This window comes from Tachypleus tridentatus, chromosome 4 (genome assembly GCF_004210375.1).
Source record: "Tachypleus tridentatus isolate NWPU-2018 chromosome 4, ASM421037v1, whole genome shotgun sequence".
Lineage (NCBI taxonomy): Eukaryota > Metazoa > Arthropoda > Merostomata > Xiphosura > Limulidae > Tachypleus > Tachypleus tridentatus.
In genome coordinates, this window is record NC_134828.1 from 99,632,738 (window position 1) to 99,656,572 (window position 23,835).

The 23,835-nt window shown below is 32.1% G+C and overlaps 2 protein-coding genes across 7 annotated transcripts in view; both read left to right on the forward strand.

The window, feature by feature from the left end:
- The window catches only part of Invadolysin (leishmanolysin-like peptidase, invadolysin), a 120,876-nt gene extending 117,263 nt beyond the window's left edge, over nt 1–3,613 (forward strand). Inside the window, exon 18 of the mRNA XM_076500132.1 lies at nt 58–3,613. Coding sequence (XP_076356247.1) covers nt 58–225 — 168 coding nt within the window. The 3' untranslated portion in view covers nt 226–3,613. The remainder of the gene's footprint in view (nt 1–57) is intronic.
- A 4,232-nt stretch (nt 3,614–7,845) lies between these two features.
- LOC143249759 (dymeclin) overlaps nt 7,846–23,835 on the forward strand; it is a 65,777-nt gene continuing 49,787 nt past the window's right edge. For 3 of the 6 annotated variants that reach the window (XM_076500133.1, XM_076500136.1, XM_076500138.1), the window contains exons 1-2: nt 7,858–7,996; nt 17,372–17,530. In XM_076500133.1, coding sequence (XP_076356248.1) covers nt 17,391–17,530 — 140 coding nt within the window. In that variant the 5' untranslated portion in view covers nt 7,858–7,996; nt 17,372–17,390. Of the gene's footprint in view, nt 7,997–15,370; nt 15,467–17,371; nt 17,531–23,835 lie in introns of all 6 variants that reach the window. The other 3 variants (XM_076500134.1, XM_076500135.1, XM_076500137.1) reach the window with 3 other exon arrangements.

Genomic DNA, 23,835 nt, shown 5'->3' on the forward strand with positions numbered 1-23,835 from the left:
TTTGTCTTTGATTATACAAGAAACTGTCTGAAATTTGCTGTTTACTTGTTTCCATAGAGATTAGGAATGAAGTGTAAACCTGGGATCATCAAAGCTGCCTCATTTTCATCTAATGACAAACACAACTTCAAAGACATTTTGATATGTGGATCATCTTCTGTAGAATTGTTCAACTTGAGAACCTTGATTATTTTGGTTTTAGTGGTGATGTGTATAACAAGATGATGATGATGATAGTATTTTTAACATTGGTCAGATGCAACCAGTTCCAGCTCTAATAGTAACAAACATAATGTAGCCTTCAGCCTCGAACACAAACTTCCACCAGTTGAGTCGAGTGACTTTAATAAATTAGCGTAGACATGTCTCAAGTTAGAGCTTTGAGTGCATAAAATGTAATTAATATATATAAAAAGCCAATATTTGCTTTATATATGTATAAATAATAATCAACACCTTCTTATCAGTACACAGTTTCTCAGTTTTATGAAAGTGGAGTTCTGTAAAAGGTATTTATTGTTTATTTAAAAATACTACAAACAGTTGTATGTGTGATTTAGAACTGTGTTATGTGTACACAGGTATTTTCTGTGATTATGTTTATTGGTGTATATATGATATTAATGTATAAAAATATATTTAAAATTGTTTTAGATTTGATTACATGATTATTCTCTAGCAGATTTACAAATTTTTTGTTATAATTGATAACGTTTGTTTTGATTCATATTTTTCCTTGAACTGCATAATTGCATTTTGAACATGATTTTTACATAATAATAATAATGTTAAACATTCCATTTCAGAAGAGACTGACTTCAGAGCTTTGGTATTTAAGGTATTTGGAAATGTAGTTGATCTAGAACATATCATTGTATGTAATGTATGAATATGAAATAACTGTTTGAATTTTGTATGTTATCTTTTAACTTACTTTTGAAATACTATAGGTTGAAAATTTTTAATGAAAATGCAAATCTGTGATTAAAAGATCCATAGTATCATCCAGCATTAGTGAAGGGAAATCATTTTCTAAACTAGAATTCTTAGAATATAAATTCACTAAAAAATCACATAAAGCTGTAGAAGAAAGTTGACAAGCAAATATGGCTTGAAATGTATAACTTGTTACATTTCTTATTAAACAGACTTTTTTTTATGGCAGTAATCAGCTCCTAGACTTTTGCTCATCAGTAAATACCCAGCTTTGTTACTCTTTCCAACTTACTTACAAAATGAGATGAAATAGAAATATTCGCTTATGTTAGAATATGTCTAAGTCACTTAATAAAACTATAGCCTTCTATTCTTGGTAAATTAATTAATACAAGGTTTATGTAGTTATAAAAATGCAATTTTTGGCACTGTTATCTTGGTACGCTGCCTCATACTTAGCTTGACTAAACAATAAGGTTACCGGTAAGTAGGTATGTTTTACTGTACATATATATATATATTTAATGAAGTTTCCACTTGTGCTATAGAACGTCTCCAATAATTAGTTTGAATCAGACAATATAGTTCTTGTCTTGTTCTTGAATAATAAGCTGTTATTTCATAGGAAATAAAGCAAAGTAAATGTTATATTGGTTAACATTTGTAAATATCTGTTCAACTGAACTTTCCAGCAAACCAGTTATTGTCTACAACTTGTAAATAGATGTGGAAGCTTCTTTGAGCTGAAATAGCACTCATTTTTTTAAAAAAAAGGTGTTTTATATATAAATTAAATTAAATTATTGTCCTTGATGTGAAATATGAAATTGCTTTGTGTTAGCTGTTACATTTTCCTTCAACTAAACGTGTATTTAGTTTACTATTTGTTCAACCTATTCATTTATGTATATAGAAAGAGATATTTTAAACTTTTTTTGTTTAACTTACATTCTGTTTTGTCATATTGGCCAGCATCAATATGGAATGATTATTTCTGTTGTTCTCCCACAGAAACTATCCTCCAAATGTGAAATACAAAATTCTGAGACTAGTATAAAATGTATTGTCTTCATAATGAAGCATTTACATTTTTATGATTTCATTATCAGAAGTACCATTTGAGACAACTAGATTTAGAATGAGATTGCCCATCACAACAAGACATTAATGTGTGCTTTATTACTTCTTTATTTAAAGTTTTGTGGTAATTTTTTCTGTTGAAGTAATTTTCTCAGATTTAGTTATAAAGAGCCAATAAAGTATATAAAATGAACAGATTTTGTGAAATACAAAATAAATAAACAGATGGTAGTCAAACCTTTAAGCAGAGTTGATTTTATGTGAAAAGTTTTCTCTCAGTTAATACATATTTACAAAACTTTCATTCTTCTGCTTAGTGTCTTGTTACATAAACATGTTTAATAACTTGATAATGAGGAACGAATGTGCTGTTAGTGATGAAAAATAGTTTCACCCTTAGTTATCCTTGTATTCAATTCATCTTCAAGCTGTGTATCACTACATGTTTTTGTCCAATTTAAGACAGTGTTAATTAGACCCTGAAGGTTACTGAGCTTATTTTAAAGTTTTCTACATGGAAAAAAAAAGATGAAAATCTGAATAAGAGTTATGTTTTGGATTCTACTGCACATTAAATTAAGAAATTATTTCTCTATTTTTTGGCTAATAAATTGTTTTCTTGTATTTAATTTATTAAATTATTTCTCAAATTTATAAGAATAAATTTCAAATTAATTGTTTTATTTCTAACAGAAATATTGATTCTGTAACTTAGTAGTGAACAAATGTAGTATTTGTATGTTATAGTAATATTTTAAATTTGTGTATGTTATCCAGTTGGCTTTAGAATTGAGAATGAAATTCTCCAAAATTATTAGCAAAAATATTGCAGTTATCTTCCTCTTTCAAAAAGTAAGTTATTATGCAAAAAGAAAATGTGCAAGCCATATGATTAACTAACTCAGTATCTTAATTTGTAATTACATTCAGTTGTATGTTGTTTCTAAGGTCATACTCTTATACTTCAAATTTTAAGTAACTTACATTATTAATTATTTATAGATATGATATTCAAAAACTTGTATAAATGTCCATAAACTCAGTTGTAGGGTTTTATTTATTTAAAATGAAAAACTTCGGATCCAAACAAATGGAACAATCAAAGTGTGTTTACTTTAATGGTGCATGATTCCATTGTTAATTTAACTTTTTCTATTTATATGAGTATAAAAATATGTTTGTTAAAAAAAAAGACTATAAAACAACCTGATTCACACAAAATTAAGAAATGCATTTTAATTATTACGTTGGTATCAAAATCCTATAGATTCGTTATTTCATGGATACCTAAAGTTTCAGTTTTCTAAAAAAAAGAAAAAAGCGTGAATTTCCAGTTTAGTAAGAAAAACAACTTGTACTGCACATATATCAGCTCTGCCATCTAAATATGGGACAAAAACTTACATTAATACCCCACACTAGTTGTTTATTTTCATTTAAGCATTTCATTAAGTGTAGTCGCTTCATTTTTAAAACTCATTGTGAATTGTAAAATAAAAAATTAGCATGTATTTTAATTTATCATTTAAATGTTAATGTGTAATAATGTAATACTCCATGTTTGATATTAAATCTTAACTTTTTATGAAAGACAAAAGGTTTGTAGATCCTAGTTCTTGGGGACCATATTATAATTTAGGGAACAGACTCTGCCATTTGGTATTTTCATATATACCCACCATCCAGTATAGCTGAAATAAAAAACTACAGTTCCAGGACAAAATTTACTAACTTTTAATTGAAGCTGTGAATTGGATATTCTTCTAAGTTTTTAATCAGTGTGGAATGAACTTTTATTGTTAGTAAATAATAGTGTTTATATCATTTAAACTTGTCAACATTTTTTTTGGTAAATACTCCTTTTGAGGTAATCTGTGGAAGTAACTGCTTGATTTATATTAAAGGAATGCGACTTTTTCAAACACAGGTTGTGAGTCTTGGAAAAAGTACTTTATTAACTCTGCATGGTTAATTTATATTGAAAAACACTGGTTGAAGGTGATAAAAAAACCAATTAAAACTATGTAAACTATTTTCAGCACAACATGTACAATTATCTTTTGTTGTTTTTAAATATATTTGAATCATGCCTTTTATGTTGCCCCCTGCTAGTACAGTGGTATGTCTCCGGATTTACAACACTTAAAATCAGGGGTCCGATTCCCCTCGGTGGGCTCAGCAGATAGCCCGATATGGCTCTGCTATAAGAAAACACACACCTTTTATGTTGATACAAAATTGTTACTGTTTTGTGATAAATTTTTAAAAGTTCCTACCCTGAAAAGAATAGTTTCAAATTCAGCTTATTCACATATGCTTGATACTGATTCATTTATTTGTGGTCTGTGAAAATACACATTGTTCATAGCTATTCTGAACACTACACAGAAAAAAAGACAGAATCTTGTTTAGGATCATGTTTAGTGCTATTGCATTCCCACAAGGAAATTATTTTATGATTTTCTTGGAATATACATATGGGGCTTACATGAAATCAAATGTTACAAATTTTATTGGTAATTTCAATTATATTGTAATCATTTAAAGGTATACAAATGAAAATTTCAAAGAGCAAAGTTTAAAGAAAAAATTCAATATGTAAACTTTTAAACGACACTAGATATGTGACCTCTCTTAAAAATGGATTTTATCAATGGAAGACAGTGTATAATTAGATTTGTGATTGATATAAATAAAATATGTTGCAGAACATTTTTTTTATTTTTTTTTAAAAAATGAAACCTTTATACCTGTTTAACTAGTTAAATTTGCTGTGAAATGAAAACATAATTATTTCACTTTTGATGTGTGGCAGCAAACCAGTTTTAAGGACCTGAATATGTAATTATGTGATAACTTTTACCAAACGAGTTTATGAACACTATTAAAAAAATTGCAGTTAATGATATTTAGTCTTACTTTTAAGTTACAAGTAAACCATAAAAAATCTGTGGTCATCACTGTGCATGAGGTCATCAATTGGGTATACTTGCTGTTAGTGGTGTTTTTAGCCCTTATACAAAGTACAATCTGACTAGGTCATACCTACTGAGTGAGCTCAAAAACTAAAAACAAAAGCACATGTTTCACAAATTATTTTTTATTCACATGAAAACATAGAACCTGAAAAATAAATAGTGCTAATCCTTGCATACTTTCAATTGTATAACAAAGAAGAAGAAATGAGGTGATTAACAAGACTTAGTTTTTACTGTCATCTTTATTATCCTATACAATTAAGCTAAGACTAATTATTCATTAATTTACTTTTGTATAAATAGACTCAGGTGGTCATAAAGATTATTAACCAGAACAACAATTGGTATTTGATAACACAGTATTTCTGTGAATAGTTAAAATTGCTTTGTTTTCAACTGTTTGGAGTAACTTAAACACGTTTGTTCGCTATCAAATATCAGGATGAAGAAAGAAAGCTGTAAACTTACCCTTTGCTGTGCCATTGTCAACCTTCATATTACCTCAACCACTCAGGGTAGACTTACTTCTTAATAAAGTTTAACTGTTAAAAATAAGATATTTTAAATTGTTTGTTTTGGATTGTGCACTACTTATGACAAGTACCCACAATGTAAGAAATTTCATAAGTGTGCAAGCCAGCATTTTAATTGCGTGAGCCAGAGGGTGACTGTATTTCTTGTTTGGTGTTTTAAGTCATCAAAGGAAGCAGATATACTCAGCTATTCTAATATTTTGACTTGAAAAGAAACAATTTTTTTCTAGATTTTAAAGTTTTGATGTTTTTATAAGATGTGCTTAGTAGCTTTAATAGTTGATGTGTGTGTATGTAAAAACAAAATTAAGCTATTGAAGTTTGTATTTATCTAGTTCGCATTTTGGAAAGTTTTATTAGCAATTTATGGCACACCAGATTTTTAATTTATAATGAGAAATCATGTTATAGTAAAGTATTCTGAAGAAAAATTATGACGATTTTGTTTGGTTTGTTTTGAATTTCGCGTAAAGCTACGCGAGGGCTATCTGCGCTAGCCATCCCTAATTTAGCAGTGCAAGACTAGAGGAAAGGCAGCTAGTTATCACCACCTACTGCCAACTCTTGGGCTACTATTTTACCAACGAATAATGGGACTGACGGCTGAAAGGGCGAGCATGTATGGTGTGACGGGGGTTCGAACCCGCGACCCAAGGATTACGAGTCGAGCACCTTAAACACCTGGCCATGCTGGACTAAATTATGACGAAAAAGGAAAGATTATGAAAAAGAATTATTTTGAAAAGAAAAATAATTGAAAACTCAAGTAATTTGTACATTTAATAAAATTTTGCAAGTTAAGTGTGACAATTCTTGCAAACAGAGGCTAACAAACTGGATTTCAGGATTTGCGAAAATTGGTAAGAAAAAAAAAGGTAAAGTTCACATGAAAACAAAGATCTTTACACAGACAGTTCAAAGAAAACTATTAAATTTATAGTAATATTAAATACAACAATACTTAAACGTCTATATAGGAAAATGTAATCAACATTCAATTCTGTACATAGGGAAGCCTCAATAGATACGCAGAACTGGTTAATAAACAAGGTATAATATACAATAACAAGTTTTCAAAATGAAAATAAATTTATCTGAAATCTCTAAATAACAAATACTATAAATAAGAGTATTATCATTAAACATTTATTACATAACTGTTATATACTTACTATACAAATCGGCCTTGTGGTTAAGGTGTTCAACTCGCAGTTTGTAAGTGTTGAGACTGAAATGTGTCTACAAACATGCTTACTGTTTGAGTTGTTGTAACGTAAAATTCAATCCCACTATTTTTTGTAAAGAGTTGAAGGAGGGAGGTGCTGACTAGATATCTTCCATCCAGTCTCAACAAACAAGTAATGTATTCTAATTATCTTAAAACAATTTTTTTCGCCTCCGGACTTGCAACGTTAAACTCAGGGGTTCGATTCCCATCGGTGGACTCAGTAGATAGCCCCATGTGGCTTTTCTATAAGAAAACCCACACACACGCAGAGTTAGTATGGGAGCATATAATATTAAAATTTAAGGTTCGAACTGGGACATAGTCAGAGTACAAATATCCCGTTGTGTAACTTTGCGCTTAGCAACAAACAAAACGTGTTTAAACTCTTTTGACATTTACTTACATTTTGTGTAATATTTGTTTTTGGTGTTTAGAATTGGGTATTTGATATGATAAACTGATCTTAACTATATTCAAGAAAATCACTTGACTATTATTACCACTAAAGCAAGCTAAAAATTATTTTCAACTTCTACTAAAATATGCGCCCCAATACTTTCCTTTAGAAACTAATTTATCAAAAAACAAATAATTATACGACATGCTACCTCTGAGATCAAAGTTACTCCCATGCAGAAGATAAAAAAATTTGAATGACTGAAATATATGAATACATTTACTCACTTCTTAACAAAAGTTCTTAGTGCGCATAAAATTTAATAAAGATCAAATTTCTTAGAACAACTGCTCAGTTACTATTTAGTTTAAATTACACTTATTATTTAATTTATTTCTTAAATAAGAGAGAACAAAAACACTTTTCATCTTTTTTTTTTAGTTTCAAACGCACATACATAAGAAAATCAGCATTAATGATAGTACGTTTATTTATTACAATAAAAATATTTATAGTAGTTTCCCTGTTGATTACAAAAAACAAGATATAGTTGTACGTGCATTTGCTTTCACTGCTTTAAGTTTTTAACTAAATCCTGGATATTGTTGTGTCAAATGTTACATGACAGTATATATATTTTTATTATTAATTTAAATCTGCATTGTGTGTTCTACATACTTCTAAATTATCATTGCATTTTACGAGATGGCGCTAGTAACTTACAACGTTGATAAGAATAAATATATCTCAGTTAAACTAAAGAAGTATATAGTAATTAACTAAGTTAATTGTTTTGAAAGTATAATAGGCAAGTAAATTGATTAAAGAATTAAAGTTGTATTTGGTAAGTTTAGGGTGTTTGTTGGTAATTGCTACAAATAATGTAATAAGACATGAGGTCAACGAGAAATTGTATAAACTATGATTTTATGTGTATAAATAAATAAGGATAAATAATTCTATGTGTATAAAGTATAATAAGAACTGGGTTTTTACCAATTCAACTTAGATTAAATCTTGTGTAATGGCATCAGAATTGGTTCTCATTAACTGAAAGTTAGGAACTAAATATCGAATACCTTTTTAGCAACACATGAAACCTTATTATGCAATGATCACACTTTAGTTCTTGAACCGTATCCTCATTAGTGATTAGCAATAATTCTGAAAAAGTATCCTCCATTTTTGACTCTCTGACCATTTGGCATAAGAAACCATCCTAAATAATTTACTCCTTCCCTTACTACTCGAATACTTGTTTATGTATAATTCTACCAGTAGGAAAGCTAAGGGTTTGGTTCAAAAATAAGTCAAAAAAGAAACAGCTGATTGATAATGATGAAACTATTAGCAAATATTTTTTTATATTTGTTAAACCTAAAAGGTGAGCAGAATGTTCAAATGGAAATTGGAATTATGATATATGCTAATAACAAAGACTGTTGATGGCAGTGAAATAACTGAATTTAAATGTTTTCAATTCTTCTATTTATACAAAAGAAGGTCTAAGCAACATTTCACACCTTGAGCTTGTACTTGATGGTAAATAGAAAGTAAGAAACATTTAAAGCACCAAGATTGTGTGCAGAGTTTTAAAGTGATAAAAGGTTAGATGGGAAATCCTCTTTCCTTAATTGTTGATTGTTCAGTTGACACCATATCTTTATTACCATTCATATTAGACAGTGAGCAAATGTCTGACTATTGGCGAATTATTAATGTTACTGCTTTTCTTAAAAGTGGTGGTAAGAGTTGTGTTACAAATTATAAATCAGTTAGTGTTAGTTCTTTAATGGAATTATTTTTTGTCTGATAAAAGAAGCTTTAGAAAATTACCATTCAAATTAGTATTAATTAATTTATTAATTATTCATAATAATTTGTATACCTTAGAAACATTTCTTTTAATCTTTCATTGAAGACAATGAATATATTTAAAGTAAAATAACATGTTCTAGGGGAACAAACTTTCATCAAGGATGCACTTAAAATTATAAATTTTATTTATTGAAGTTTTGACATGGTACATAGTGTTTCAAAATAACATTACATCACACACACAAGTCTTTCAAAATTGCATTAAACTGCATACACAAATTGTTTTCCTTTCAAGCAAGCATAGTATTTATTTTCTTTACTATTTTTTTCAACAGTAAGAGATTGGTGATTGAACTAAAATGCAAATCTGTGTGTGTGTATGTTTGTTTTCTTATAGCAAAGCCACATGGGGCTATCTGCTGAGTTCACTGAGAGGAATAGAAACCCTGATTTTAGCATTGTAAGTCTGTAGACTTACTGCTGTACTACTGGGAGACCAGTGTATGATTATGTGACTATTGTTACATTGTGTTCTTAAAGTAATAAATTTTTATTTTGTCTAAAGCTAATTCCAAAAAATAACATGAATGCCGATTCCCTCTTGGCAAAATATGTGAATATTACACCAGAAAACTTTGGGGTTTGACATTTTATTAAATGGAAATTAAACTATCTTTTGAAATAGCCCCAAAATTTGGGGTATCTGAAAATATTTAACAGAAAGGTGATTGTAAGGATTAGTGAACACTGGTTCTGTATAAATAATGTTTGCATTATATACATTTAAGGATGGGCCTTATATGCTGGGACAAATTTTAAAATAGTTTGCAGTGTGTCTTTACTCTCCTGAATAACACCTATAGTTTTAATGTGATTCTATTGAAATGTAGTTTATCTAGGACAAGTTTTTTTAAGTTAGTTATTTAAAATATTAAGCTTTTCTTTATAATCCATCAGAACTCACAATGTAAAAAGGTTTTCTGTTTTCAGTATTCTGTAGCTAGGTATTTAACATAAAAGTAGTTATCAGTATATTTGTTTGGTTATCATACTTTAAAAAATTGTGCAGAAAAATGTAAGTCACTTATATAGCTGATTAAAGCAGAAGTTTAGTTAGGCTATATAGTTTGGTATAGCTGTTATATAAACCAAAAATCCACTGAACATAAAAGTTTTACAATAAAAAACAATAAGCTTCAATAATTTTAAGGAAAACAGATATAAAGCATTTTAACAGGACTTAATGAGAAGTTAATGTCTTCTAGCTAACAAGTTTTTGTTGTTTTTTTAAAGAGCTGGACAGTGTGTGTTGCAAACTCTTGGTTGCTTTTTATTTGAGTTGGTTGTCTAGTTTGTATCTTCTTACTCCCCTATTTTTCCCTTCACATTTGAATGTAATCATTGTGTATCTTTTGGGTTTGTAGAAGAAATGAGTTTGAATTATTCTGTTTAAGGAAGCCAACATTATGGACTTAGTTCATTTATCAGGATTCAATAAAAAGTTTTGTTTTGTTTACTTAAAAGGCACAGTAGGTGGGCAACCTTCCATCTAATTCACTTCCTGATTATCCATTTTTCTAAATCAGTGAAGAAAATCCTGAAATTTTCCCATTATTTTTTTTCACAGATTGTCAAAAAGACATCTCATATTCATATATTTATTTTCAGAGATCCAAGAAAGTTTTTGAATTTAGTCCATGGAAATAACATGAATCAGTTCTTAACTCCCCTTGAATCAGTTAACTTTCTCTGGCAGTTTCTCCTTAACTCAGTTCTTAACTTTCCCTGGTAGTCTCTTCTTCACTCTCCTTGAATCAGTTCTTAACTTTCCCTGGTAGTCTCTCTTTAACTCTCCTTGAATCAGTTTTTAACTTACCCTGGTAGTTTCTCCTTAATTCTCCTTGAATCAGTTCTTACCTTTCCCTGGTAGTTTCTCCTTAATTCTCCTTGAATCAGTTCTTACCTTTCCCTGGTAGTCTCTCCTTAACTCCCCTTGAATCAGTTTTTAACTTTCCCTGGTAGTCTCTCCTTAACTCCCCTTGAATCAGTTCTTAACTTTCCCTGGTCATCTCTCCTTAAATCTCCTTGAATCAGTTCTTAACTTTCTCTGGTAATCTCTCTTTAACTCCCCTTGAATCAGTTCTTAACTTTCCCTGGTAGTCTCTCATTAACTCTCCTTGAATCAGTTCTTAACTTTCCCTGGTAGTCTCTCCTTAACTCTCCTTGAATCAGTTCTTAGCTTTCCCTGGTAGTCTCTCCTTAACTCTCCTTGTTTTCATGAGAATGGATTGTTGATTTATTATCTGGCTTTGCTGTCTTTAAAAGCATTTTCATTTGTACAGTTGAGCTCAGTAGAGTACTGTGTGAAAATTATTGTGATGATAGCCACTAATCCCTCATAGAGGTCAGTTGTCTTGCCAGAGGTAGAAGAGGGTTCTTTTACTGATGCTAAGAGTGGTCTTCTGGTTATATATTCTCATTTTGAATTCCCATCATTTGATTTTTTGTAGCTACACTGTATGCTACCTTATTTTAAAGCAATTTCATTCTCTCAGAATGTCAGTGATGGTTTCATGGTTGTTGATTTTATTTTGTTTGTACAGAGGAGATTGATATCCTGCCAGAAGAATTGTGATAGATTTGATAAAGGGATTTCTCCTGTGGGTTTGTTATCTTCATCGTTTAGTTTTACTCCTGCATGGCCTGACACGCACATCCAAGTGATGGTCTCACCATACACTTGCTTTGCTTTGTGCCATTCATCTGGAAACATCCACTCTATTTTGCTGTACCTTTTGTACGTTACATTAACAATTGGGTGAACTTTTCCTGACTGGGCATGCCATGCTTTAAGAACCATACCTGAATTTGCTAATCAGTTATTTTGGCTATGGCATTTTTTCTGAAGTTGTTAAATTATTTTCAGATCCATCTGTGCATTGTTATTGTCTTTGTTCTACCATTTTTCCCTTGCTTTAGGATTACTCTGTTTTTAATGAGATTTTGTGACATTTTTTCAAATCAGAAGGACTTTTTTTCACAACTTTCTTTTTTAGAACTGAGAAGAACTGGTATTCATAATTTATTGTTTTTTTATTTCTTAAATTTGGAAAACTTGTGTTTATTGTTTTGTTTTTTTTACTTCATATTTCTAGACTTTCCAAGGTTGATTGCTAGCTCTACCCCTGGATGCTGCTCTTATGAATTATGTTCTGAACAAGATTCATCAAATTCATTTTTTTTGGATGGTCTCACAAACACCGTGGTGAAACTTTTTTTTTTCTCATCTCTCAGAAGTCAACTCTCTTTAGTATTCTTTGCCCTGTAAGCTTTTTATTTTTTTATACGCTTACTTTCATCATTATTGTCAGGTTCTGTAGTAAGAGGTCTGAATTCTGTACTCATCTGTTATCATTTTTCTGGTTGTTCTTATGGACAATTTTGTGTTTGATATTTTATACACCCTTTGGTGTGGATTCCTGTACATGGTGACCCATACCTCTCAGGAAATATTCTGTTCTTTCAGTTTATCTCCTCTGGGACCTAAACATCCACCCATGTATTTCCTGTGCGTGGTGATCCGCGAAGGGGAGAAGAAGATCCTAGTGGTTTAGGGGTCCAACCCTAACACATCACTTTGGCCTTGAATTCCTGCAGATGGGCAACCTCAGGATGGCACCCCTAGGGTCAGTCTGCAGGTCCACTTGAACTAGAGTCAACCAAGTACCAGTATTAGATGTTCACAACAGGTGTTGTAGATGTTGTGTCTGATGCTGGTGTTTGGGTATAGTGCTCACAAAACTCTGGCATTTCTGCAGTGTCCTTGTTTGGAATTGTAGTGTGTCCCCTCATAGGGTGCTCTATGGTGGGTGGAGTCAGTGGGCACTGAAAAATTTTTTTTTTTAATATGGATCCTCCAAATAAAAACTTAAATAAAATAGTGAATAAACAGTCCATAGGAAAATGACCACATCTTAAAGATTCTGAGCAGCAATCTTCAACATCTGTATCACTTGTACCTCATTTTCTTATACTACATTCTCTTTCAGGCAAACCTTTAGGGCAGATGTATCCCTTTTCATTCAGAAGGAACTAGAGGGACTTAATAGCTCTTCAAAGTCAGTCAAAAAGCTTTGCTCTAGTGACATATTGGTGGAAACATCCACTCTCAACACAGTGAACTCCTCTTACATTCAAAAGTGATTGGTGATATACCTATTGAGGTTACACCTCATGCTACTTTGAATTTGTCAGGAGGAGTTATTGTTGAGAAGGATTTCAAGAACATCCTTTAGTCGGAGGTTCTCACTGGTTTCTCCACTCAAAGTGTTTCTGCAGTGAGGCGTATCTTCATTCGTGAAGATGGAATTATGATGCCGACCAATGTCCTCATTCTAACATTTACATCACTACATCCACCTGCCACCATAAAGACAGGTTATCTCAGTTGTAAGGTATGGCCATACATTCCAAACCATCTCATATGTTTCCAGTGTCAGTGGTTTGGTCACTGAAAGACATTATGTTCTGGTTCTTTGACATGTACTCATTGTGGTGGCAAGGACCATGATGCCTATGAGTGTGAAACAAATACTCATTGTGTCAACTGCAATGGCTCTCACCCATCCTATTTTCATTCTTACCCAAAGTGGTTGAAAGAAAACAAGGTACAGCATTTGAAGATGATTCAAAACATTAGTTACTCTGAGGCTCAAAAGTTGCTGTCCACAACTTCATCTCAGACATATGCTGCTGCACTTTGTTCTACTACTACAGTAGTAGTGAAGACGGATCTCTCTGTGCCTCCAAGAGAATCATTCTCAAATCAAATGAAAAGTCTTTTAATCTCCATGGTTAAAAACGTTGATGAATCAACGTCGATGCCCATCTCTGTCCCTAATATGCATTCTAGCAAACCCCAAGATCCACTTCCTTTGGTTCCGGATATGGGTATTTCCTCGGGTACATCTTCTTTTCCCACCCCAAGATGCAAAACAATAATTTGTTTATCTCCTCAGTTGCTGGAATCCTTTTCCAACTACAAAGACCTGCCCAATCGACCCAGGGCAGGATCCATGTAGGTCGACAGACCTCCCTTGAATAAAGACAATAAAGAAATGAGACATGGTCATAAACAGAAGGGCTCTTTCTGAAGATGTTGGACCCTGTTCATCACTAGGAACTTCTGCTTTGCATCGAGGCTTTTCGCACATCCCCAGTTCAGAGCTTATACACAGAGTCTCATTTGCAACTGTCTTTGCTGTATGCTTCAAAACTATGTTCCTTTCCAAAGCATCCCACCTGGGGTTGTGTTTTCCTTCCTCGGTGGGCCACGCTTTTTCAGAACAGACAATCTGCCATTGTTCCTTTTGGCCTTCATATCCAGGTGCAGTTGGATGATTTGGGTCTGTCTTTGCTGTATTGCAAATACAACCTTTCTTTAAGTCATCTGAGAAAAGCAGATACTCCTGATTGGAAATACTGTCTGTTATTTGCTGAACATCTTTTGAGCCATCTTTCTATTCCTATTTATACAGATGGTTCAAAATCAGCTGACTCTGTGGGCACTGCTGTGGTTTGTTGTGGTTGCACGCAGAATCCTATCTACAGTTTTTGTGTTCAGTGCTGAATTGTACACTATTTCTCTTGCCTTGGATCACATAGAAGCTAAGCAGTACTCAAATTGCACTATTTATACTGATTTGCTTAATTCTCTACTGGTCCTGGAATTGCTTCGTGTTAGTTCTCACTCTGTTCTCCCCAATATTCAAAACCAACTGGCCCATTTCTCTTTAACATCTACATCTGTCCAGTTTTTCTAGATACCAGGCCATGTTGGTATTTGTAGGAACAAGCTCGCTGATACTGCAGCTAAGTCTTGTCTGCTCTGGCACTATGACTGCTGTTCCTGTTCCATATGTGGACTATGGTCCTGTTTTCAAGGCTCAGCTCTGTGCCAGTTGGCAGTTGACTTGGAGTGAGCAACGTGAAAACAAACTTTTTGAAATAAAACCCTATATTGGACTTTGACCATCTTCCTTCTGTAATGATTGGAAAGAGGAAGTTGTTTTAACTAGACTATGCATTGGTCACAGTTTTTTAATGCATCGTTTTCTTTTGTCTGGGTCTGATGTACCATTGTGTTGTCTGTGTAACACTTGGGCCGCAATAAACCACATTTTACTGTCTTGCCACCGTTACAACTCTCAATGACAGCACCATATTAAACATGTTTTGTATCAAGGTTTATCTGTAATATTAGTGTTATTGGTGACGGTGACACTGTACACCTTAAATCTTTTTAATGCTATTTAAGTTTTTTAAATTTATTCATTAGACCTTTTTTTTAATGTGACTTCCTTTTGAGAATCAAAATACATCTAGTTCAATTTGTACTCAGAAAATGGTCATAACATCAAGTAACTCAAAACCAAGACTAGAAAGGCCGATTTCAGTTGTCTAATGCTGCTATATGAACTACCTGTTGCTCATCCTGGTGAGTTATAATAATTAAAACTTGTATTACTTTACTTTCTGAAAATGGTCATAATGCCAAATACCTAGAAACCAGTCCTGGAAAGACCAACTTCAGGTAACTAATGCTGATTTTTGAACTTGCTTGTTAGTTATCCTGGCGAGTTATGATAGTTACAATTATGCTACAGAAAGTCCTTTACAAATTCTATTACTGTAGTTTTTCTCATACCACTGTAGACTAGATGTAACAATTGGATTTTATGCTATTTGTTTTTAATTCAAAAATTAAACATCTGTTTTGTTTTATCTTGATTTCCTTTTATGAATTTTAATAATTTTACTTTAATTTTAACTTTTTACCAGATACTTGGTGCACAGAGCCAAGTTGCTTTGTGCTATAAAACACCAAACCAACCAACCAACCATATTTTACACCCTGTACATTTGGATATGTCTTTGGTTTGCTGTATATAACTATCATGAAAAAGATGGGAAGTTTTCTTTTTTTCTGGAATTGAGTACTAGTAGTTTGGCTGGTAAAAGTATTGGTCTTAGAACACCAGTGTAAACTGAGGGTCAGGAAATATTTTTTAACATCCTGATAAGTTATAAAGTGCTTCCTTCCTTATGTTTTGGCAACCCTTGATACAGTGTTGTCTACAGAACATGCCAAATCTGTCTCCAACAGTCTTACTCATTTGTGAAAACTTCTTATTGGAATGCCTTTCTTTTAAGTTGCATTCTGTATCGCTTCCCATAAAACTGGGACACGTGGTACTGCCTTTTTTCATAACATATTTGCATTTGAGAGAAGTTTTACAAACCTAAAGTATGGGCATATTTAAATATGTTCACTTGTTTTATCAGTGTCAAGGTTTATGTTTTTGATTTTAGCCACGCTAGATGAAGGTTTGTCCTCATTTCAACTTTTCGCTAAGCTTGCACACCGTTCTTTCTACGAGATTACATTTTTGTGATATTTTTCTGTTAGGTGACTGACTAGGACTTATTTACCTAACTTTCCTTATGAACACTATCATCTCTATAGTTTCTTGATGGAGAAACTTCTTTTTTATCATTTACAATTCAATTCTTTTCAAACAGTTATCATACATCATTACACTGATCTTTATTCCCTTAAGTTGTTTGCTTCTTTTACCTTTTTTTTTTGTCTTTTAACAGGTTTTTCAAATTTTCTGCTAGACCTGTTCATTGGGCTATGTTTTAACATACTTTAGGTCCTTCTTTCCAATAAATAAAGCAGTCATGTTTCATACGTTCTATAACTGTAATAACAAGAATGGGAAGTTTTCTTTTGGAGACTTGAGTCCATGTGGCTTAGGTAGTAAGAGTATTGGTCTTATAATGCTGATATGAGCTGAGGGTCCAAGATTCAAGCACTCTTCAGGACAGATTTCTCAACATTCAGATAAGTTATAAAGTATTGTTTGTCTTATATTTTGGTAGCCCTTGATAGTTCTTTGAGAACAATTTTAGAACTGTCTAACAGAATGTGTTTCTTTCCTTGCTTAAGATGGGTGCTATTTCTGTTGTTTTTCAAATGCCTTCATTATTTATTTTGGGAATTCTGACTAATGTGCATGCAGAGATATATCACTATTTGAAATTTAGTGTGAAACAAGTGAATATTCCTATATATAGGTACTGGTGATGACAATTTAGCTTACAGAAGTACAAGTTAATGATAGCTTATAATGATTTACCATGTATTATAAAAATGTGCATTTTTTTTAATGATTAACTGTATGTAAAGTAATAATCATGTAGAATAATGCTTCTCAATTTGATTATCAATTAAATTATTTGCACTCATTAGTTTAGGCTAACAGAATTATTCATACTTTTAACAATACACTTTTAGTGTGAACAATGCTAAATATCACATTTTTTGTGGGTTTCTCAGGGCATGAAACTATTTGAAGATGGGAGCAAACAGTAGTTCTATGAGTGATCTCCATAGTAATGAGTACTTGAACCAGTTTGTTGGAAAGGTGGCTGTTTCTCCTAATGACCCATTCTGGAATCAACTCCTGTCGTTCACCTTTACTCCTCCGCGTACCTGGTAGGGCGTGTTCTTTCAGTGTTGTTTTTCAGCAATAATTTTTAAAATAAAGTTTTATTTTCCTTATAATCATTATATAAGGTTGTGAAATACCTCACATACAACAGCAGGAGAGATTGGTATGTTTTTATGTAATTTATCATTATTTTAGATCCATTAAGCATACAATTTTTTATGAGGTAGGGTTAATCTTTTCTCCTAGCTAATGTTGTATCTCTTTGATGGAATAATTCAGTTGAGTATGTATTGTTTGGTTGTGTGCACTTCATGTGATTACTTCAAGGTAGTGCTTTAATACAGGTAGTTCAGCAATAAATCTGAGGGCTTGTAAAACTAAATAACATGTTTTGATGCTTACAATGAACATAGCACAGAAAAATACCCATTATATAGCTATGCACTTTACAATAAGCAAACAAATCAAGAAAATATATCTTGTTTCATTAATTTAAGACTAATTTTGCTGAATGCCATCCTCTCGAAAGGTTTATTTAATTTTGGTTTAAGTTGTGCTATTTAGTTTTATATTGCTGTGGTATTCTAAAGTCAAGATGACTTTTCTTTCTTAAAGTTACAAGATGATAATTTTGCAGAATATTAAGAGATTCATACAAGTTATTTATTATGAAATAATTATAAGTTCTTGGAGTAACTGTGTTCATGAGAAAGGAAGAAATAGGTCGAACACAATTGTACAAAAAATATTATGGTCAGGTTTTAATGTTTGCAAATGCAATCTATGTATTTTATTGGTAAACAGACAGTTGGTTTCACTGGACCAAAACTACTTTCACTCCAAACTGACTCAGTTTAGTTTCTGTTCTAGATTGACTGATTAACCTTGTATTACTTTAAGATTCTGTTTAATCCCATGCACTTAGCTTAGTCAAAATGTGTGTGTATATCATGACATTTTAAAAAGTATGTTCAAAATATAATTTAAAAACTTTATTATAAATACATTTCAACAAATTTAATATCAGAAAGTAATTTATAATTACCTAAATTTTAATTTCTTAATTTCAAAAAGAAATAAATTGTTTATTTTCACTTCTCTTTAATGTGATACATTTCTACCTTTAATTTTCCTTTTTAGGTTCTCTTTCTTCCCTCTCTCAACTTTCAAAAAACCCAATCATTCAGAAACACAAGGTACAGATATTGGCAAACCTGAATATAAAATTTGAACCTCCTACATTTTTGATTTGTTGAAATATAAATAAGTTTGCTCAACCAACTGGTGAAGCTCTTCCATTATTCTCAAGATTTAAAAGAATTTATTTAAACCAAGTATTCTGATTTGCTGGAAGTATTTATAACCAATAGCAAGTAAATTTTTCCTGTTATGAGTCTCTTATTACAGTTATTTCATTTTTGTAGGTATTTATAGATTGTTCACCTCAGATTTTCTATGGGTAAATGTTGTGAAAAAACAAAAGAAGCCTATCACAGTTATATAACTGGCTTATGTTCACAAAGATCATGCACTCTACTCACAGTGGTTAATTAGTTCCTGCTGTGATTTATTGCTTTTATGTGGGAAGACATTACATCAATAAAACCATAAAATTAAACAAAAAAGATGCCAGAAGGTTAAAAGTTATAATTGTGAAGAAAAGAAAACAAACAGTCAAGCAAACTGATGCATTCAGGAAAAAAAAAAAAAGAGGTATTTTTCATTTTATTTAATATTTCTCAACTTTTCATTCCACTGAACATTGATGATTTAACTTCAGTTAATGTTAGGATATAGGAAGTTTACACATACAATATAAACTTTTAGTTAAAAAAAAAAACTTGAAAAATGAAAGGTAAATCACCTTGCACTTAGATTTACTCATTAGAAGTATTTTATCAATTAAAGAGGTCAACATCTGTGAGCAAATGTAACATGTCTCTACCATGCAATTCCAACATGGCTAATTTTGACACCAGAAAAATAAAAAAACCTAAAATTATGCTTTTTACAGCACTTTAACCCCCTTCTACATTTACTAAAAGTGGATAAGTCTAGCATTTTTGTCTGTCAGTATGTGTTGTCTTTGTATCAACTTTGGCTAAGTAATTTATTAAAACCTCTAAAATATGTAAAGTGACCAAAAACAGGATATCCTGCATTTTTGTATATGTATGGGTCTGTAAAAAAGTATTTCTTTACTAAATCCCATGCAAATTGGTCAAATTCAACAAAGTAATTGTCAAAAAAAAACCCTTAAAAGTTTTCTTTTTGTGGCATTCTGACCCCCCTCCACCATTTTTTTTGTCAGTGTGTGGGACCTGTAGAAAAGTACCTTTGTATCCAATCCCATGTAAATTAGTTAAAATATGGCAGAGTAATTGACCAAAAACTTCAAAAATATGCTCTTTTCTGTGAGTTCAGACCATGCCTCAAAAAGACTCAAAATCAGAACATACAACTTATTTGTATGTCATTGTATTGGATGCATGAAAATTTATATTTGTGTTAACTGTCATTTTGACTGCTTGAAATAAGACTGCACAGGAGTCAAATATATTTATTTTTGAGTTGTTTGATTTTTTGACCTATAAAATACTTAAAACTACTTAAATAAAATTGTTCAAATTTCTAAAAAAACATTGATATACACATATAGCTTCATAGACACAGAATTGGCCCAGTTAACAGATTCCATTCATGTAGGATTAATGTTATGTGATGATAGATAAACAGATATGAATATATACATATATATATATTATAGCCATAAATGTTTAAGCCATAAACAAAACATGTTCAAATTAAACAAAATATGCTGCATATTTTAAAAAGGATCTTAGAGTAAAAGCTACAACATGGGATTATAAAATGTATCCTAGGGTTTGGAGGCGACTAAAGAAGCAGGACCCACATTGCATTGGGGATACACTGTCTATCAGTCTTAACCTTCAATTCACTAGTCTCACATGGATGTAATTATGTAATTTCACTGAAATGTGTGTTTGTGTGTGTGTATATTATAGTTTGTAAATAGTTGAATTTGCTGATACTTTACAGTCAAGAGTTGAAGTGATGTCCAGAATATTTACAACACTAAGAAAACCCCTGAAATTATAACATATTTAAAATATTCAAATACCAAATATCAGTTTGAATGTTCTTTATAATTATTCTTATTTAGATACTCATTTCAGCTCTACATAATTAAGCCTGCCTTTGCTTACCCTGAAACTAAGAAAGATGATATTGTTTTCAGTATCTTTTATAGACAGCTATCAACTAAATCAAAAGAAAGGATGAGTAAAGCACAAAGCCATGAGTCAATTGGATCAAGAATTAATAGTAGATCTACATCAGTGCTGGTATTCTAGGCAACATACTTATCTTTAAATGACACGAGTCAGCTCACGATCTTATCCTGCAAATCGTGGTGTCAGTTTGCATCACAGGCATTTCACCATGGATAGGAACTATTGTTAGGTATTAGTTTTGATGAGCAGCTTAAAACTGTGTTGATTTCACTTTGAGTTATCCTAGAAATTTTTACCTCAGGTGAGCCATGAAGAGACAGACTCCAGACTATTTCTCTACACCAAACATTCTGTTTAGGATTTTTGTTTGTTTAGAATTAAGCACAAAGCTATATAGTGGGCTATCTTTTCTCTGCCCATCATTGGTATTGAAACCTGGTTTTTAGTGGTGTGAGTCTGCACACAAACTGCTGTACCTCTGGGGGGCAATGTTCAGGTTTATTTCAAGATTCTCTATCATTTGGTCTTCAGGTACAGACATAGCCATCCTAGGTATCTTTTTTGTGTGCAGTAGATACTTTTAAATACTACAACAGGTGAGAAAGTTGGAAGAGTGAATTACTAACATTAAATTCTCCAACATTATATTTTAATCTTCAAAATATAGTGGGTTGAACAAGTTTTTCTGGATAGGAACATGGTTCTGGGAGACTTTAGTTATAAGCACTAACTGATGGAGTAAGGTCTCTTAGGTTACTTACATTGGTTGTTATGCATCTCTGTCCATGGGGTCTGCTATTTTGAATATCAATCAAACACTGAAAATCTTGAAGTTGGCCACATAAGCCATATCTTGTGTGTCATATTCACTTTGAAAACAAAATGGTCAAGTTTTCTGAAACAAGTTGTACATCAGTGGCTAGTTGAAGAACAAGATAGCCTGAAAGATCAAGACTTTGATCTAAAATTGCTCTACAGAAAGCACTATTATTTTCACAGGTATGAAGATGTTTGGCAAACAGTTGCTCTTTGCTAAGTTTTCTGCTGTGTGATAAATGCTACTCTGGTTGACCCAGTAAGGACTAATAAACTTGATGAGGCATATACTTAAAAGTCTGTATTAGTTATTCTACAAATTATCAGAATTATGGTAATTATATAAAGTGTGCATTGTCACCACAATTAACACTTTACCAAACTCAGAGCACAGTTGGACTTTGAAACTAATTTCCTTATTCATTTTGGACTCTTCTGATGCTTTACAGACTAGTATTACAATGTTGAACCAAGAAACAATAGAATTCTTGTTTAGTTACAAGTTTAGATCAATCTTGAACTATTACTATTTTTGTGAAATTTATGGAGATTTATTCTTTACCTACATAATGATAAAGAAATTCCAATTCCTTGCACATTGACACATATTTTGCCGATATATATTTTTTTAAGTATGCTCTTTTCAACTGCTGGAATACCATTTTTCAGGTTCTCTGCCACTGACTATGTGCAATCAAACACTGAGACATTATTAACACAAACCAGGCATTTGACCCATTATAACCTATTTTAAGTTTTTCAACTTCACATCAGTTAAAGGAAGTTTATGCAAGCAAAATTACATGAAATGAAACTTGTAAAAGATACAAGCTATCTCTATCACTACCTTATGTCTGATTTCATATTCCACCTTAAATTGTCAGCATCCATACACCAGGTCTGAGGAGTTGAACTGTTAAGTTCCTTCTAGTGCATTTAGACATTCATCTGTTCATCATAGTGGATAGTTGTTAATGTGACTTACCATTTTTCTTTCTTACTAATGGAAACAACCAAGTGCTCTGAAAGTCTTATGATCTCTTGCTATAAACATGTGCTGTATCTCAGAAGTGGCTAAATCCCTGTTGCTCCAGGGAAGCCTGTATGGTTGTTGAGTTATTGGATATATGTTACTTAAGATTATGTAATGTTGTGAGACTGTTATTTGACCCAATCAGCCATCAGGCCCCATAAATAGATTGGTATATTTAGGCAACATTTAACTGAGCTGCTGCCATTGCATCAGGTCTAGATTCTTCACACAAGCCTCATCTAGTTATCTCGGATTTGTTTGTAATTATGTATTCACTTTCGATGTAGGTGAGATGAGTATGACCCTAGAATTACCATCAACCATGATTACTTTAACTTCACTTACTGTATCAGTGACCAAATGTATTAATACATAGACAAAACACTTTATTAGCTTATAATGTCATGTCTACAGCCTTTACAGTATAAATCTTCTGCTGCACCCATGGTCTTAGGAAGCTATATAACTGATTACCTGTGACTGCAGAACCATGTAGAGACTTCATCCCTCCTTGGACAGATAACTAGCTGAGCTAATGCAATTTGCTGTCAGAGTAGGAATATAAACACTTCATGTGTAAGTACTATGGCATTATGTAGCTCCAACACACTATACTTTATTAAGAGTAAACCATGGAACACCACTCAAGTACTTTGCTGGGACAAATCTGATAACTTTCTTATGGAATATTAATTCCCTGGTTGCACACACTAAACTAATTAATGAGCTTAACATTACATTTATGTCAAGGATGCACATGCTAGAGCCAAGGTGGGTAGTTGCTACCTTTTTTATTTTAATGATGCTTTCTAAAAATAGTGGGGGATTTACCTTTCCATTTGTAGCTAATTTATATTCATTCACCAATTTGAAGTGTGTACTGATTAGCTTAAGTAGTGGTTTTACTTGAAGTGCCTGGTACAATGTAAAATCTCCCACCCTTAAATTAATCAAGAACTAGCTATAACCCTTGTATTCAGTTATGTAACAAGATCCAGTCAGCTGTGGGAGATGTGGGCTGACTACCAAACCTTACAGTATGAGTCATCCATTGCACTTCTCTAAGTTTGGCACAGGCGAACTTGGGATTTATTTTCCAAAGCTGAAATGGCAGTGTTTACTACTTATTGTTGACTTCTCTACACTTGGTGAATCATCAGTTGTAACCAGTAGCTGTTTCTACCTTGTTGCTTGGCAAGGTACTAGTAGTTTGCCCAGAAGTGATGTGATGCACTTTAGGCAAAGC